General features: G+C 43.0%; 1 protein-coding gene across 1 annotated transcript in view; it reads left to right on the forward strand.

Annotated features, from left to right (window-relative positions):
• Positions 1-17,953, forward strand: part of LOC136863709 (cell adhesion molecule Dscam2) — a 1,676,531-nt gene that overhangs the window by 1,018,753 nt on the left and 639,825 nt on the right. The window contains exon 5 of the mRNA XM_068226050.1: positions 16,852-16,969. Within this exon, the coding sequence (XP_068082151.1) occupies positions 16,852-16,969 (118 nt within the window). The remainder of the gene's footprint in view (positions 1-16,851; positions 16,970-17,953) is intronic.

The following is a 17,953-nucleotide window of genomic DNA, read 5'->3' on the forward strand; positions in this document are numbered from 1 at the left end:
TCAGTCCGGTGGTATTTGAAGGTGCTCAAATACGTCAGCCTCGTGTCGGTAGATTTACTGGCACGTAAAAGAACTCCTGCGTGACTAAATTCCGGCACCTCGGCGTCTCCGAAAACCTTAAAAGAGTAGTTAGTGGGACGTAAAGCCAATACCGTGGTTTAAATCCCGGTGACTCCATGTGAGATTTGTGCTGGACAAAGGGGAGGCGGGACAGATTTTTCTCCGGGTACTCCGGTTTTCCCTGTCATCTTTCATTCCAGCAACACTCTCCATTATCATTTCATAGCATTTATCACTCATTAATAAATCACCTTGGGAGTGGCGACCCCATTGTAATAACAGCCTATATATGTTTCATTCATTACATCCCTGACCCGGTCAATGACTGGAAAACAGGTTGTAGGTTTTCATTTTCATTATTATTATTATTATTATTATTATTATTATTATTATTATTAATTCCCGGGGGGGGGGGTTAAAAGTGGCTGGGCATAGAGACTACTCTATCCCACTTTGTGTCAAGGTTATGGTCAGAAGACGACTTTGCCTTCCACTCCATCAAGGGCCTTCGTGGCCTGTACGGAGATTATTTTACCTTCGTATTACACTACTAAAGCGGAGAACCGATTAGGGTATAAGTAATGTTGATGTCTCCACAGCAATACTTTTTATTTTCAAGAAGTACTATATTTTTGGACAGAACGCAGTTTCAGACAATGGCTTCGAGTGAAATGATATCCCAGCCTACCCTAATGCAGGACATAATGGCTTCTAGTTGAGGGCAGCCTGTCTCACATCGAGCGTAAGTGTCGCATGTCCCACCGCCGCTACGTCACTACAGTCAGTATCGTTTAAAGGGGCGTAATTACCGAATAGCCTTATCGCCGGCTTCTCAACTGTACGGCCGCAGTTCCAATTTCGACTATTACATAGCCTAAGGTTTTTGTAATGAAATGTCACATTCTTGTAGTTGAGATTCTACGTAAAACTGGAGGCCATGTGGCTATGATCATGTAAAACTAGAAGCTTCCTTCCGTTCAGTATTGTTTTAGATCATATAACTCCTGACTTGCTCTTGTGACGTTGGCTGAATCCCGTTTCTGACCTTCAAACTTGGTAAACTTGTGGTGACGTAATTTGAAACCTAGACCTCCAGTACCGCAGATCTTCACGCCATTAGCTGAACCATGGGAGAGGTGTACCTCACTTGAAGAAAGGCTACTTGTTTGTATTAAAAATATAAAGGATATCAGTACTTGATATTCACTCCAGATGATGTAGCTACTACGTCACCATTCAATAGACGGTTCTGACATCAAAATGAATTTTTTTTTTTTTTTTTGCTATTTACTTTACGTCGCACCGACACAGATATGTCTTATGGCGACGATGGGACGGGAAAGGCCTAGGAAGTGGAAGGAAGCGGCCGTGGCCTTAATTAAGGTACAGCCCCGGCATTTGCCTGGTGTGAAAATGGGAAACCACGGAAAACCATCTTCAGGACTGGCGACAGTGGGGCTCGAACCCACGATCTCCCGATTACTGTCAAAATGATTTAAGAGAGGGCTAGGAGAAGAAGTTTTAGTTATACATTTTTCAGAACACAATTGGGCGAGAAATAAATGCTATTTACCTTGTTAAATGGGTTATTAGCCATTATGAACATGTTCCGATCTTGGTAAAATCTGGATTGCTTGCTTGGTAACATCCCGTCTCGTGGTTGCTTCCTTGGCTGCCAGAAGCTTCACATGTACAAAATGTTTGTTGCTATTACTGTGTTATTTCATTACTCATCGATGGAACTTATTATTTCTACTTTACGTAAGTTCCAAGTAAATGAAATGAAATTACGTATGGCTTTTAGTGCCGGGAGTGTCTGAGGACAAGTTCGGCTCGCCAGGTGCAGGTCTTTTGATTTTACTCCCGTAGGCGACCTGCGCGTCGTGATGAGGATGAAATGATGATGAAGACACATACACCCAGCCCCAGTGCCAGCGGAGTTAACCAATGATGGTTAAAATTCCCGACCCTGCCGGGAATCGAACCCGGGACCTCTGTGACCAAAAGCCAGCACGCTAACCATTTAGCCATGGAACCGGACACTTGCACGTAATATTTTCCTCATTGCACAAAATATACTGGCTTCCAAATTCCACTAAAAGACTGCTAATCGGGCGAGTTGGCCGTGCAGTTAGGGGCGCGCAGCTGTTAGCTTGCATCCGGGAGATAGTGGGTTCGAACCCAACTGTCGGCAGCCCTGAAGATGGTTTTCCGTGGTTTCCCATTTTCACACCAGGCAAATTGTAGGGCTGCACCTTAATTAAGGCCACGGCCGTTTCCTTCCCATTCCTAAGCCTTTCCTATCCCATCGTCGCCATAAGACCTATCTGTGTCGGTGCGACACAAAGCAAATAGCAACAAAAGTCTGCTAACATTTTAATATTTTTATCTTCTTTTTGGAGGCATATTAACGTTTTCACTACCTTCCCGTTCTTCTCCGTAGCGTAACGGTTAGCGCTATTAGCTACCGTCCTCGGTGGCCTGGGTTCAATTCCCGGTATCGCCAGAGATTTAAGAATGGCAAGTTGGCCGTTGTGTGTTTCAAATGGTAAATGCATCTTACCACCAATGGGGGTGTGGCTGGTAAGAGGTGCACCACATCCGAGCGAGTATACGAGTTTATGTTAACTGCAATTTGAAAGAAACTACTCACAATAAAATCGCTGTATAAGAAACTTCCGTCCACTGATACAATGCGTGCATTGTCATGCAGTGCGCGCAATCGAGGCGCGTTTTGTTTGTGCTCTCAAGTGACTGCTACACAGTGACGCCATGCAACGTACATGTTACACATAACCTGAGTTTTCAAACCCAGTACAACCATTATAAACTTAGTTATAATGTGTTTATCTGTACTAAGTGAGATATTCCAAGCGATCTGGTATAGAACATGAACAAAACGCTGGAAACTAAGCAACAGATATATGAAACGTGTATAACATTGTGAAATGTAGGTAGAATACGTGATATGGATGCTTTGGACAAGTAAAGATAATCAACATAGCTCTGTCGGACCATTTCTGGAGTATTATCAGATTCGCACTTTGCTGATCCTTTGGCCAGAGTGTGGTTGCGGAAGACTGCTGAATTGTGCAGTGGAGCTCCACCATGCTGAAACCACATTGTAACACGCTGTCCTAGAGGCACATTCTCTAACAACCGTGGTGACTGATGGCGGAGACCGGGGTCCTGCCGATTGGGCCTCAAAAGAATGTGAGCCAATTACTGTAGGTGGCTACATAAAATACCACACCAACCAATTACTCCCCATCGTAACTGTAATGCTGCCTCTCTTATCCAGTGGCGATCATTTGCCACTAGCCTCAGTATCCATTCACAAAAATTGAGCCGAGCACCGAAATCTGCCCCGTGGAGCTCCTTGTGCAATTACAGATCATAGAGGTGGAAGACACTGTCATGCAAGACACGTGCTACAGACGACTGGCTGATATTAGGGTACACCGAGCTCGATAACTGCAGTCGCTTAAGTGCGGCCAGTATCCAGTATTCGGGAGGTAGTAGGTTCGAACCCCACTGTCGGAAGCCCTGAAAATGGTTTTCCGTGGTTTCCCATTTTCACACCAGGCAAATGCTGGGGCTGTACCTTAATTAAGGCCACGGCCGCTTCCTTCCCACTCGTAGCCCTTCCCTGTCCCATCGTCGCCACAAGACCTATCTGTGTCGGTGCGACGTAAAGCAACTAGCAAGAAAATATTTATTAGGCTATTGTGCCACTGCCCGTGTATTCGTGTGTGGGTAATGCATGATAACGTTCAACACAACCTCTCTAATAGTTCTAGCAGTTTCTTAACTCTCTTAACTGGAGGCAGTCGGGAGAGTGACCCCGTTGTACGCAAACAGCGCTCCACAGAGTAACTGAGGCCGATTGGCGTCTGTGTGGAAACCTCTCTTGGTAAATGCGTTGTGCTTGTAATGCATTCGCTCTTGATTCACCGTTAATTACGAGCACATCAACGTAGTCATATGTTGAATACATAGCGAACGAATGAACAGCCCTACTGAGACCACACACTATGGTATTTGAGTGGAAACAGTTAACATCCATATCCCAATAAAACAGTGCTGTATCTGTCGACTATGGCACGAAGGGGCGTGTAGTTTGATAGCCGAAGCTCCGATTTCAAAACAAAATACAAATGAATCATATTTCGAGAGGCGATTCGAAATATTATCGAACAGTGCGAGAGCAATGCTGTGCTGTATAGTCAACTGAGCCACGAAGACGACACACGTCAAACGTCTACAAATCGTACTTCATGTGCGTTCACTTCCGTTTCACCAAGTCGAACACTTTTAATATTAATAATAAATAATAATAATCGTATGGCCTCAGCTACCGTGTGCAGACATTTCAATTTTACGCCATCTAGCTATCTGCTCGTCAATTTCGACGTTCCGTTTTACTCTAGGCCCACTAGATGGCAGACCGAGTAAACAGAAACTCTCTTGGGCGTCTATGGCTGAGATTTAATGAATTTTGTCGGGTAAATACCAAATGTGTCACCAGAGATCTTTTACATGCCGACATCATAAGACATGGAGTGTCGAATGGACTTTTTTCTGCCCTTCAAAAATCCGACTACCTCTGCCGGGTTTGAAACGCTATCTTGGGATCCGGAGGCCGACACTCTACCACTGATCCACAGATGCAGCTACTTTTAATATTACTGTACGTTGTTTGCATCATACCCTCATATTTTACAATACCAGATCATTTGGAAGGATCCGTTAACTTTATCATTCGACAGATAGATGCGTTTTGTAACACCGGTTGCATACACGTTTTTACAACGATCTTCTTACGTCATCTGACTTTAGAGGCTACTTTCTTCTGCAAGTTCTACTCAGTGCCATAGAACAATATCATATGCTAGGCAAAGGAATTTAGATATTCCGTGGTCTTGACTTTCGAAGGGTGGTCGAAGATTTAAAACTGAAAGGAGCAGAAAAGACACACTACAGTATATACATTTGATATTCTTTTAGGGAATTCACTCGTGGAATAACAGCTGTGTAATCCTAGTGATATGCTACTTCAAGCACGGTGCGCTGTTATGGGATACTCCAAGTGGTGTTTCTGCCTCTTCGTCAAACCTATCCCCATAATCATTACCTGAGCTTCTCTTATAATTTTGACGTGAAAAAGCCAGGGAAGTACTTTTCTTAAAGATCAGGGATACTTCAAAACCTGGGCCTAATTTAGTACCAGCACATGCACCAGTGCTAACATAATAGTATCCTGATACAAAAATGTGGCGTAATATGTAATGCGATGTAGCCAGGATTTCAAGAAGAGGCGCCGTGGAGCTTGCGTAAGGCCAGATCGAACTTGATTGCCTTCGAAAGCTGAGAGGTTTTACTTTCCTGTTTCGTTTGACTGTGTAGACTACGTTAAATAACTCCCTTCTGATTCGACCTTTAACAGAGGGGAAGTATACATGGGATATTATTATTATTCCCTTCCTAATCCGTTTACCCTCCCCTGTTGGTTTTTCCCACGGATTTAGCGAGGGAAGTCACCTCTACCGCCTCAAGAGCAGTGTCCTGGAGCGTGAGACTTTGGATCCGGGGATACAACTAGGGACCAGGACCACTACCTCGCCCAGGCAGCTTCACCTACTCTACTGAACAGGGTTTGTGTAGGTGATGGGAAGATTGGAAGGGATAGGCAAGGAAGAGGAAGGATGCGTAGCCTTAGGTTAGGTCCCGTCCCGGCATTTGCCTGGAGAAGTGGGAAACCACGGAAAACCATTTCGAGGACGGCTCAAATGGGAATCTAACCCCCTTCTACTCAGTTGACCTCCCGAGGTTGAGTAGACCCAGTTCCAGCCCTCATACCACTTTTCAAATTACGTGACAGAGCTGGAGATCGAACCCGGGCCTCTAGGGGTGGCAGCTAATCACACTAACCACTACATCACAGAGGTGGCATTACTATTATTATTATTATCATTATTATTATTAGTAGTAGTAGTAGTAGTAGTAGTAGTAGAGTAAACGACTGAGCTGGATTCTCAGTACGTGTCGTGAAGCCTTGAACTTGCATTCGGGAGATGGTGGGTTCGAGCGCCACCGTTGGTAACCCTGAGAATGGTTTCTGCGGTTTCCCAATTTGATACCAGACAAATGGCGAAGCAGTATCTTAGGCCACTACTTCCCCCATTCTGGCCCTTTCATATCAAAGCGTCACCAAGACATGTGGGTTATGTGTTAAAGGGATGTCAAAAATCACGAGCAAATAGAAATGGTTGAGGTACACAACGCTATATTTTGTACCTAGAATATAAGTTTGTACCAGCCATTTCACAAGTTCACATTCACCCGCTTTAACCGAATGTAGGCTGCTGTCTAATGAAGGTCGACAAAGAATTTGAATCTTTTGCGCACAAGCCTTCTTACATTATTTATCTATCTACGACCAGCGTGAAAGGAAAGTTCAGATTTGTATAAACATAGAAATGCTTTAAATTTGATTGACATTAAAAATTAATCAACTCTTCACTGGAGGCATCCATCCAAGACTGAGGAATAGATATTCGCGGAGAAGTTAAGCAAGCGGAGTGTATAAAGTAGAGTTGAGTGATACAAGTGATCAAACTGATACTTATGTCGATCTGTTTAAGAGAATAATAATAATAATAATAATAATAATAATAATAATAATAATAATAATAATAATAATAATAATAATAATAATAATATAATTTTTATTATTATTAATATATTATAGTGTTGTGTGTGGTGTACAAATTGCAGAAATGTTCGGGACAGCACAAATACCCATTCACCATACCAAAAGTATAATTTTTATTATTATTATTAGTAGTAGTAGTAGTAGTAGTAGTATTCCACGTGGTTAGTGCTAGACTGGTACAGCGCTAATAATAATAATAATTCCGTGAGGCTATTTCTAGCCGAGTGCAGCCCTTGTAAGGCAGACCTTCCGATGAAGGTGGGCGGCTTCTGACATGTGTAGGTAACTGCGTGTTAGTATGGTGGAGGATAGTGTTATGTGTGGTGTGTGAGATGCAGGGATGTTGGGGACAGCACAAACATCCAGCCCCCGAGCCATTGGAACTAACCAATGAAGGTTAAAATACCCGACCCGGCCGTGATTCGAACCCGGGACCCTCTGAACAGAAGGCCAGTACGCTGACCGTTCAGCCAACGAGTCGGACACAGCGCTAATAATGCAGACCCTCCGGCGACGGTGGTAGTAATCTGTCCTATATAAGAAACTGCGAGTTAGTAAGATAGAGTACGGTATAGTGTTGTGTGTGGTGTACGAATTGCAGAAATGTTCGGGACAGCACAAATACCCATTCACCATACCAAAAGTATTAACTATTTAAGATTGAAATCACCGAACTTGTCGGGATTCGAGCCCGTGGCTTTACAAACCAAAGGCCACTACGCTGACCATACAGGCAAGGAGCCGAGTTCGGGAAATAAGAACGGAGGCTACAGCGAAGGCGTGCTCAGTTAGGTTAGGAGATCCCTGAGCACAGTATGGACCTCAAAGAAGAGTGTAGGGCCTTCACACAATTAATTTATTTATTTACTTAGTTAAGCCTCCGTGGCTCAGACGGCAGCGCGTCGGCCTCTCACCGCTGGATACCGTGGTTCAAATCCCGGTCACTCCATGTGAGATTTGTGCTGGGCAAAGCGGAGGCGGGATAGGTTTTTCTCCGGGTACTCCGGTTTTCCCTGTCATCTTTCATTCCAGCAACACACTCCATTCTCATTTCATAGCATCCATCATTCATTAATAAATCACTTCGGGAGTGGCGACTCCATCGTACTAACAGCCTATATCTGCTTCATTCATTACATCCCTGACTTGGTCATGACTGGAAAACAGGTTGTAGGTTTTCATTTTTCATTTACTTAGTTATATATTCATTGCAGTGTACATACATTGTTTACTGGTAAAACACCATTCAAAATAAAGCAACGTCATCTCCGTACAGGCCATGACGGTACTTGGAGGGCTGGAAGGCAAAGGCTTCCACTGTCCGTAACCTCGGCACTTGACGGATTAGTGTGGTTAACTCTACGCCCGGCCGCCTTTGATCCCATGAATTAACCTGGTACTCATTTTTAGTGAAGGCTGAGTGAACCCCTGGACCCTATGCACCACGGAAAGTGGATATCTCGTTTCTTAAATTTTTGACATTCTGGCGGAGAATCGAACCCACATCCTTCAGGGTGAACCAAGCACGCCTTTACCGCCTAGGCCAGGCATCCCCTGTACACCTTTCAAATATAGTACAAATATTCCAGTTGACATATAGTACCTAATTTACATTAAATGTATAAAAATAAAAATATATCCGAGGTAAAATAGTCCCCTATTCGGATCTCCGGGTGGGGACTACGTGAAAGGGGGCAATCATCAGGAAGATGGATACTGATATTCTGCAAGTCGGGGCGTGTAATATTAGAAGTTTGCATCGTTGTGGTAGCTTAGAGAATCTGAAAAGGGAAATGGATAGATTAAAGATAGATGTAGTTGGTTTAAGTGAAGTACGTTGCCAGAAAGAGCAGGATTTTTGGTCTGGTGACTACAGACTTATCAACACAAAATCAAACAGGGGAAATGCAGGAGTAGTTTTAATAATGAATAAGAAAACAGGCCAGCGGGTAAGCTACTACGACCAGCATAGTGAAAGGTAGACACCAAAGCAAACCAGTGCCCAACACAACAGTGCAGGTCTATATGCCTACTAATTCAGCGGATGATCAAATCGAAACGATAGAATATTTAATACAATATGTAAAAGGTGACGAGAATCTAATTGTGATGGGAGACTGGAATGCAGTGGTAGGCCAAGGAAGAGAAGGTAATACAGTAGAAGAATATGGATTGGGAAATAATAATGAGAGAGGAAATCGGCTGGTTGAATGCTGGACTGATCATAATTTAGTCCTTGCAAATACATGGTTCAAACACCACAAAGGACAGCTGTATACGTGTATGAGAACTGGAGACACTGGAAGGTATCAAATAGACCTCATTATGAGTAGGCAGAGATTCAAAAATCAGGTGCTGAATTGCAGAACTTTCCCAGGAGCAGACGTGGACTCTGACTACAACTTGTTGGTCATGAAATGCCACCTGATGTTAAAGAAATTGAAGAAAGGAAGGAATGCAAGGAAATGGGATCTAGATAAGTTGAAAGAAAAGAGTGTGAGGGATAGTTTCAAGGAACATGTTGCACAAGGACTAAATGAAAAGGCTGAAGTAAACACAATAGAGGAAGAATGGACAGTCGTGAAGAATGAGGTCAGTAGGACTGCTGAATAAATGGTAGGAAGAAAGCAAAGATCACCTAAGACTCAATGGATAACTGAGGTGATACTAGACCTGATTGATGAACGACGAAAATACTTGAATGCTAGAAATGAACAGAACAGAAAAGAATACAGGCTGTTAAAAATGAACTAGATAAAAAGTGCAGGATATCTAAGGAAGAATGGCTGAAGGAGAAGTGCAAGGATGTTGAAGGTTGTATGGTTCTAGAAAAGGTAGATGTTGCATACAGGAAAATTAAGGAAAGATTTGGAGAAAGGAAAACTAGGTGTATCAATATTAAGAACTCTGATGGTAAACCACTTCTAGAGAAAGAAGAGAAGTCAGAAAGATGGCAGGAACATATCCAGCAGCTGTATGAAGGTAACGACATAGATGATAAGATTCTGGAACTAGAAGAAACTGTTGATGCTGATGAAATGGGAGACCCAATTTTGAGGCCAGAATTTGACAGAGCTTTCAGAGCCCTAAAAAGGAACAAGGCACCTGGAACTGGTGACATTCCCTCAGAATTACTGACTGCCTTAGGAGAAACCAGCATGGCGAGGTTATTCCATTTAGTGTGTAAGATGTTTGAGACGGAAGAAGTGCCATCCGATTTTTGTCAGAATGTTCTTATACCTATTCCCAGGAAAGCCGGTGCTGACAAGTGTGAAAACTACTGCACCGTTAGTTTATTATCTCACGAGTGCAGAATTTTAACACGTATTCTTTACAGAAGAATGGAAACTGAGTTGGGAGAAGACCAATTCGGATTCAGAAGAAATGTAGGAATACGTGAAGCAATCCTTACTCTACGTCTGATCTTGGAGTATCGAATCAAGAAGGACAAGCCCACGTACATGGCGTTCATAGATCTAGAAAAGGTATTCGTTAATGTTGATTGGACCAAGCTATTTTAGGTTCAGAAGGTGATCGGGGTCAGATACCGAAAACGAAGAATTATCTACAATCTGTATAAAAATCAGTCTGCAGTGATAAGAATCGAGGGCTTTGGAAAAGAAGCAGCAACCCATAAATGAGTGAGCCAAGGCTGCAGTGTGTTTCCCTCCTTTTCAATGTTTATATAGAACAGGCCCTAAAGGAAATCAAAAAGGAATTTGGAAAGGGAATCACAATCCAAGGAAATGAAATCAAAACTCCGAGATTTTCCGATGATATCGTTATTTTATCTGATACTGCAGAAGATCTAGAGAAATTTCTGAATGGCATGTACGGAGTCTTTTATAAGAAGTACAAGATGCAAAAAATAAGTACAAAATAAAAGTAATGGAGTGCAGTCGAATTTAATAAGGTGAAATGAAATGTCGTATGGCTTTTAGTGCCGGGATATCCCAGGACGGATTCGGCTCGCTAGGTGCAGGTCTTTCTATTTGACTCCCGTAGGCGACCTGCGCGTCGTGATGAGGATGAAATGACGATGAAGACAACACATACACCTAGCCCCCGTGCTATTGGAATTTACCAATTAACGTTAAAATCCCTGACCGACCAGGAATCGAACCCGGGACCCTCTGAACCGAAGACCACTACGCTGACCATTCAGCCAACGAGTCGGACATTTAATAAAGTGATGCAGATACTATTTGATTAGGAAATGAAGTATTAAAGGATGTAGGTGAATATTGTTACTTGGGTAGTAAAATAACTAACGATGGCAGAAGTAAGGAGGACATAAAATGCAGACCAGCACAAGTAAGAAAGGCCTGTCTTAAGAAAAGAAATTTGGACACCTCGAACAATGATATAGGAATTAGAAAGATGTTTTTGAAGAAGTTCATCTGGAACGTGGCATTGTATGGAAGTGAAACATGGACGTTAACTAGCTCAGAAAGAAAGAGAATAGAAGCTTTTTGAAATGTGGTGTCACAAAAGAATTTTGAAGGCGAGGTGGATAGATCGAATCACGATTGAAGGGATCCTGCATCGAATTAGTGAGAGGATATCGATTTGGCTAAATTTGACGAGAAGAAGAGACAGAATGATAGGACATATCTTAAGACACCAGGTCGTGTTCAGTTAGTTTTGAGGGAAGTGTAGCCGGTAACAACGGTAGGGAGAGACAAATGTATGAATTTGACAAGCAGATTAGAGCAGGTGTAGGATGTAATAGTTACGTAGAAATGAAAAGTTTAACACAGGATAGGGTGACATTGAAGCTGCATCAAACTAGTCTATGGACTGATGATCCAACAATAACCCAACATGTAATCCAGTTACCTAGAATTAAAAATAAACTTCTTCAGCTCAAAAGAATGACATAATGGGATGCAGCTCTTTGGATGGAGCTGAGGTGCATCTACCTTTATAGTATCATTCCAGCCCTCTTGCCAATCTTAAATCTCTGGCAGTACCGGGAATCTAACACGGCCTCCGAGAATGGCATCTATTAACGCTAACCCATACACTACATTACGTCGTATTTCTTACACAGCGTTAGATACCTTACAAACTAATAGAAATACTCACTAACCAACTAACTGAGTTACTATCAATTCACACAACACTATCTGTGTCGGTGCGACGTAAAGCCATTAGCTATATAAAGGCCTACAGTGTGATTCAGCAGCCCCTTCCAATATCGTTTGCTGCAGCCCAACTAACGTGCACATGGTGATAGGGGTGCAATTCCCCTGCAGGCGTACTATATGGTACTAACGTTCAGTGAGCACATTTTGCACATGATTCTGAACCCTAGCGAAATGTTATATCATCTGTTCGCAAAACATGACGCCTTGAAATCATGTAGCAACGTCCTTTTACCATGTAACTATGTTAGTGTGTCGTGCCTCGTGACCGGGTGTAACGAAGAGGGGAATCAATGCATAAAACTAGGTAACAGTGCAGTAATTAATGTCTTAAATGGGCCGATAACCTTAGATGTTAGGCCACTTTAAACAACAAACATCAATGCTTAAACACCGAAACGGATGGCGTACGTACTCTGCTCTCGTCGTACTACAGCACGTTCCTAGCAGTGTAGCGTAGCGGATCTGGTTAGGCGTTCGCCTAGCGATCGACGGACTGTGCCAGCGGCGGTTCGAATCTTGCGTCGTTCAAATATTTTTTGCATGGGTGTGATGTTTGAATACATGAACACAGGTCCACGTTTACCACATTCGAACAGTAGAACGCTGTTATTCACCGTGTGCCCTGCGCATACTCCCCTGCTTAGGGCCTGAAGGTACTGTAATCTCTGCTATCATTCGGCATGTTTTCCACAGAGGAATACGTTGACATGCTCCTCATTTATGGCGAAGCGAGACAAAACGCTTGCGAGGCACTACGTCTGTACCAGGAACGGCTGCTAGGATATTCGGCCGTGTTGAAAGATGCCTAAGGAAAACAGGTATGATTTCCAACCAGCCACCAGTCCGTGATAGGCCCGTTGCATCGGGTGAACCAGAAGAGGCCGTTCTGGCGGCACCTCATAATAGTAAATATATCAGTACAAAGGCGATTGCACAAGAGGTGGACACCAGCCAGCCGTCCGTCTAGCGAATACTGCACGGACGTAAATTTCACCCATAGGCCTACCATCTCGAGCTACACCAAGAGCTCCATGGATGGGATTTCGAAGCTCGAATGGAGTTCTGTCGGTGGCTATCAGGCAAGATGGACAATGATACAGCATTCGTATCGCATATCTTGTTCTCGGACGAATCGCGCTTCCACAATAATGGGAACGTCAATCGCCAGAACATGCACTATGGGAGTCCGGACAATCATCATTGGGTGCGACAGCGGCCCATCAAATGCGATGGGGAGTGAATGTGTGGTGTGGAATCTTGTGGGATCGCTTGATTGGACCTTATTTCTTCGAAGGCCATTGGAGGGGCCCACGCTACCTGCACTTTCTGCGTCAGGAACTCCCACTGCTGCTGAAGGATTTGCCGTTGCACGATCGTTTGACGATGTGGTTGCAACAGGATGGAGCTCCACCACATTCTACTTTGCCCGTTAGTACCCATCTGAACGAGGAACTGCCAGGGAAATGGATAGGACGAGGAGGCTCTGTTTCTTGGCCCGCCAGATCACTGGATTTAACGCCGTTAGACTTCTTCTTGTGGGGACATTTGAAGAACGTCGTTTACACTCAAGCGTCGGAAAACCCCGACCAGCTCCGGCAACTCATGACGAACGCCTGCCGAGCAATTACACCTGGAATGCTTCAGCGCGAAAGAAGATCTACTTGACACAGGGCCCTACTGTGCATAAACCAAAACGGTCATCACACGGAGCATTTCTTACGATAAAACATTGTAGGGGCAGTTGTGTTCGTATTATTTTCTATCTGTATGTGACCTGCCTGCTAATTAATTGGCCCTTCTTAGGGCCTCAAACACGTTCATTCACACACAATTTGCGTGAAAGCGGGTATTGAACTTACACACTGCGTGCTGTACGTATTAAACAAATATTAAACAAATTTGTAATCTTCGCCCCGGACTCGAACCTCCCACCTGACATGCAAGCCCGCTTCGCCACGCCTTTACCAACTGCACTACGGTTCCGTACGGCACACTCGGCAGCTTATAGCGCGTATTAGGTTTACTGCGGTCACAATATCAATTTAGTGTTTCGCCGGCGTGTCAGGTTCATATGATCTGGAAGGCACACGCATGACTTCCAGTGTTTAATACGAGTATAACATTACGGCGTCCTATCATGGTGAGGCGGTAAATACCAAGATATCGGTTGTGTTGTCTGAACATATTGGCAGGGCAGATGTTAAGTTAAAACAAATCAAGTTTATTATATGGTCAACCTTTTCAATATAAATTCATAAGAATGCTTAAGATTTGTACATTACAATCAATTGGGACATGTTTCGCCCTTATTTTGGGCTTCCTCAACCAAATCCTTTTCCCCAAAATCACAGATCGTCGGGATCTCGATATTTCCATAATAATTTATTATAATACTTGATTGTATGAATACTATGTGTTAACAAATACATTTTAGTCAAAACTATACTAACAGTCAAAGTCGGTTGCATAAAACTTCATTGGAAGGGGCAGCTCATGTACTGTATATTGGACGTTCGGGGCCTGTCTGCCTTTTACTCATCAATCACCACGCTGCAGCATAACAGCAAACACGGCACTTCCTTCTTTTGTCCATGCATGGTATGACAAGAAATAAATTTCTGAAAATAAGCACCTACCCTATGACAGTGGTTGTTGGAAATGTTCTCCTCCTGCATACGTACCTTTTTGGCTCCATGTTAGGAATTCCTGAGTCACACGCATTAGTTCGTCTTACACAATTAAGTCTATTTATCTCCTGATATGTTTCGTAGCTCGCCATGCTGAGATGTTCGAAATTGTGGTTTCTGGACCAAGTCATTGCAGTGATTTTGTTGGCGTATGTTCTATTTTTCTGCCATTCCGTTTATTTTATTTTCATTAAAAACGCGTTTTTACTCTTCGCTTCTTATCGAGTAAAGAACCAGTTTCTCTTTGTTTGCGAGTTTACGCACGGTATCTCTATGTGGAGGCGTACACCTTGAAATTATTTATGAATAGTTTCAAGAGTTCCCTGTAAGACCTTGTTTTCACATAACTACCGTACATAAATAAACATTCCTAAACTGTGTATACATATGGATGCATTACGAGAATTATACCCGTAAACTAACGCTTCATAAGTTGAGAACTGTTGGAGCGACAGATCGACACATGTTAAACGTTCGTAGCTCAACTGAGAAGGTGAGGGTATTGCCGAGGTTGTTGTTATGCTGTGAAGTGGGGAGTGATGAGTCAGTGGCAGACAGGCCGACCGATTAAAGAAACTCGCTGTACAATATTGGATACCGAATACATGTACAAGTTTTACAGTTATAATGATTCTGTCATAATTTGGAAATATTCCTAGGTTCAAACATATCAGTACTACACACAACGCGCGCGCGACTGCAGGCTTCACAACAGTACAATTTATTCAACATTATCTAGACATATCCCCCATGGCACGACAGCCTCTGAATGGCCTTGGCCTACCAAGCGACCGCTGCTCAGCCCGAAGGCCTGTAGATTGCGAGGTGTCGTGTGGTCAACACAACGAATCCTCTCGGCCGTTATTCTTGGCTTTCTAGACCGGGGCCGCTATCTCACCGTCAGATGGCTCCTCAGTTCTAATCACGTAGGCTGAGTAGACCTCGAACCAGCCCTCAGGTCCAGGTAAAAATTCCTGACCTGGCCGGGAATCGAGCCCGGGGCCTCCGGGTAAGAGGCAGGCATGCTACCCCTACACCACGGGGACGGCTATCTAGGCATACACAAGCATGTAATTGATAATCGAACTTCTGAAATGCAGTAACAATATTTATGTGCTGACAGTTTACTGAAACGTGATCTCAAACATACAGTAACTTACTAGAACCTTAACAACGGTGATAAGGTGTTCTACGTAAAATTAACTTTGAAATGGCAACATCATAACTTGAATATTCTGTAACAAACTATGCACTTTAATTTACAGCTTTGCAGATGCTATACACTTCAAACTGTTAATGGTTAAAAATAAATCATCATAACTCAGCAAGTCATGCTCATCATAAACAGTTAAATCAATTTTAAGTACTGATTGCGTGATATAATGTACTGAATTAAAATACGGTCTGTATCAGCGCATTTTTAAAATAAAAACTATAAAATATCGTAATTTTAATTTTTACTATATCCACTGGAGATCGAAGATAGTTTCCGAAAGCTGGTTCTGATATGATGATATTTAACAGTGTGCTGATTCAAAATGTATTTTAATTCAGTAATTTGTATAACTCGATGAGGGAACCAGTGCTCTTCTTGGGATTTTAATCTCTTAAAAAGCACGTTCGCCGCCTCTGTGGTGTAGTGGTTAACGTGATTAGCTGCCACCCCCGGAGGTCCGGGTTCGATTCCCGGCTCTGCCACGAAATTTGAAAAGTGGTACGAGGGCTGGAACGGGGTCCACTCAGCCTCGGGAGGTCAACTGAGTAGAGGTGGGTTCGATTCCCACCTCAGCCATCCTGGAAGTGGTTTTCCGTGGTTTCCCACTTCTCCTCCAGGCGAATGCCGGGATGGTACCTAACTTAAGGCCACGGCCGCTTCCTTCCCTCTTCCTTGCCTATCCCTTCCAATCTTCCCATCCCTCCACAAGGCCCCTGTTCAGCATAGCAGGTGAGGCCGCCTGGGCGAGGTACTGGTCATACTCCCCAGTTGTATCCCCCGACCAAGAGTCTGAAGCTCCAGGACACTGCCCTTGAGGCGGTAGAGGTGGGATCCCTCGCTAAGTCCGAGGGAAAAACCGAACCTGGAGGGTAAACAGATGATGATGATGAAAAAGCACGTTCATATGTTTACGTAATATATGCTTGAAATAGGGTCAATATTTACCAATTGTTTTGAACTAGAATTTACTATTGATCAACTAGTAATAATTCCACTAAATTGTTCAATGCTGGTATGTTGTAGATATTCGAGGGACGGTTCCACCCATCCTGAACGAAAAGTTGGTGATGCTGACTGCTCGAGTTGATGACACAGTGGTGGTACCCTGTGTTGCATATGCAAACCCTCGTCCTCGTTATCGGTAAGTAACAGCATGAATTAGACATATGAATAGACTGGTATGGCTTGTCTACGGACTCTTATTCCGTATGGGTTATGTAGATAAACTAGTTCCTCTCAATGAAATAATTCAACAGACGATTAATATCATGATCTAATCAAACAGGCAGCTTTTTACGCATCGGACTATTTCTTCTAAATAGATATACTCTGACAAATAACATGCTATGATATCATAATATTACGTGTATAATGATTGAGTTGTAGCGTTGATCCAGCGCATAACATTTTAAAGATGTAAGACTAACACCTGTTATTATTACGAAAAGTAGAATAGGCAAATGAAAATAGGTTCCACGAAGTCAGCCTGGACATTAAAATCAGCATAACTTCGTAAGAACATTATTTGAATGGTTGGACGAAGATAGTAGGCTATATTTTAAAAAAGAGAGTGGCTATTTTCACAGCAAACGCTTTATATGTTGCTTAAAGTGAATAATCCTCTGGTCCTCCGAAGGTCTCAGCTGGAAATTGTGATAGAGCATCCATTTCTCCGATAATCACATTTATTTTGAGGGAGACTATGATAAAGTACCTTACGATTGAAGGAAGGCAGTAATTTCATCGAATAGAAAGCATGGGAACAGGAAAAATTTGCGACAACCATCGAGATATTTCATTGATCATTAGGCCTATTTTAGTCAACGTATTTACTTGGTGTTTTGTGAGCAAGAGTAGAATTTCCATTGAAGAATGAGATGGATTATAACCAGTGCGGTTTCATACAAAAGGATTGTCCCAAGCAAATATTCAGTATGCGCCAAATTTTAAAAGAAATAATATTCTTTTTTAATCCGTGCAGTTTTTCTAAGGCAGGTCCTCCGGTAAGTGTGGAGCGGCGTCTGTTGTGTATAGGAAACTGTCTGCGAGTGTGTTGGAGGATAGTTTTATGTTTGATATATGAGTTTCAAGGAATGTTGAGGTCAGCAAAGACCCCAGTCCATGA

Source organism: Anabrus simplex, chromosome 2, assembly GCF_040414725.1.
Source record: "Anabrus simplex isolate iqAnaSimp1 chromosome 2, ASM4041472v1, whole genome shotgun sequence".
NCBI lineage: Eukaryota > Metazoa > Arthropoda > Insecta > Orthoptera > Tettigoniidae > Anabrus > Anabrus simplex.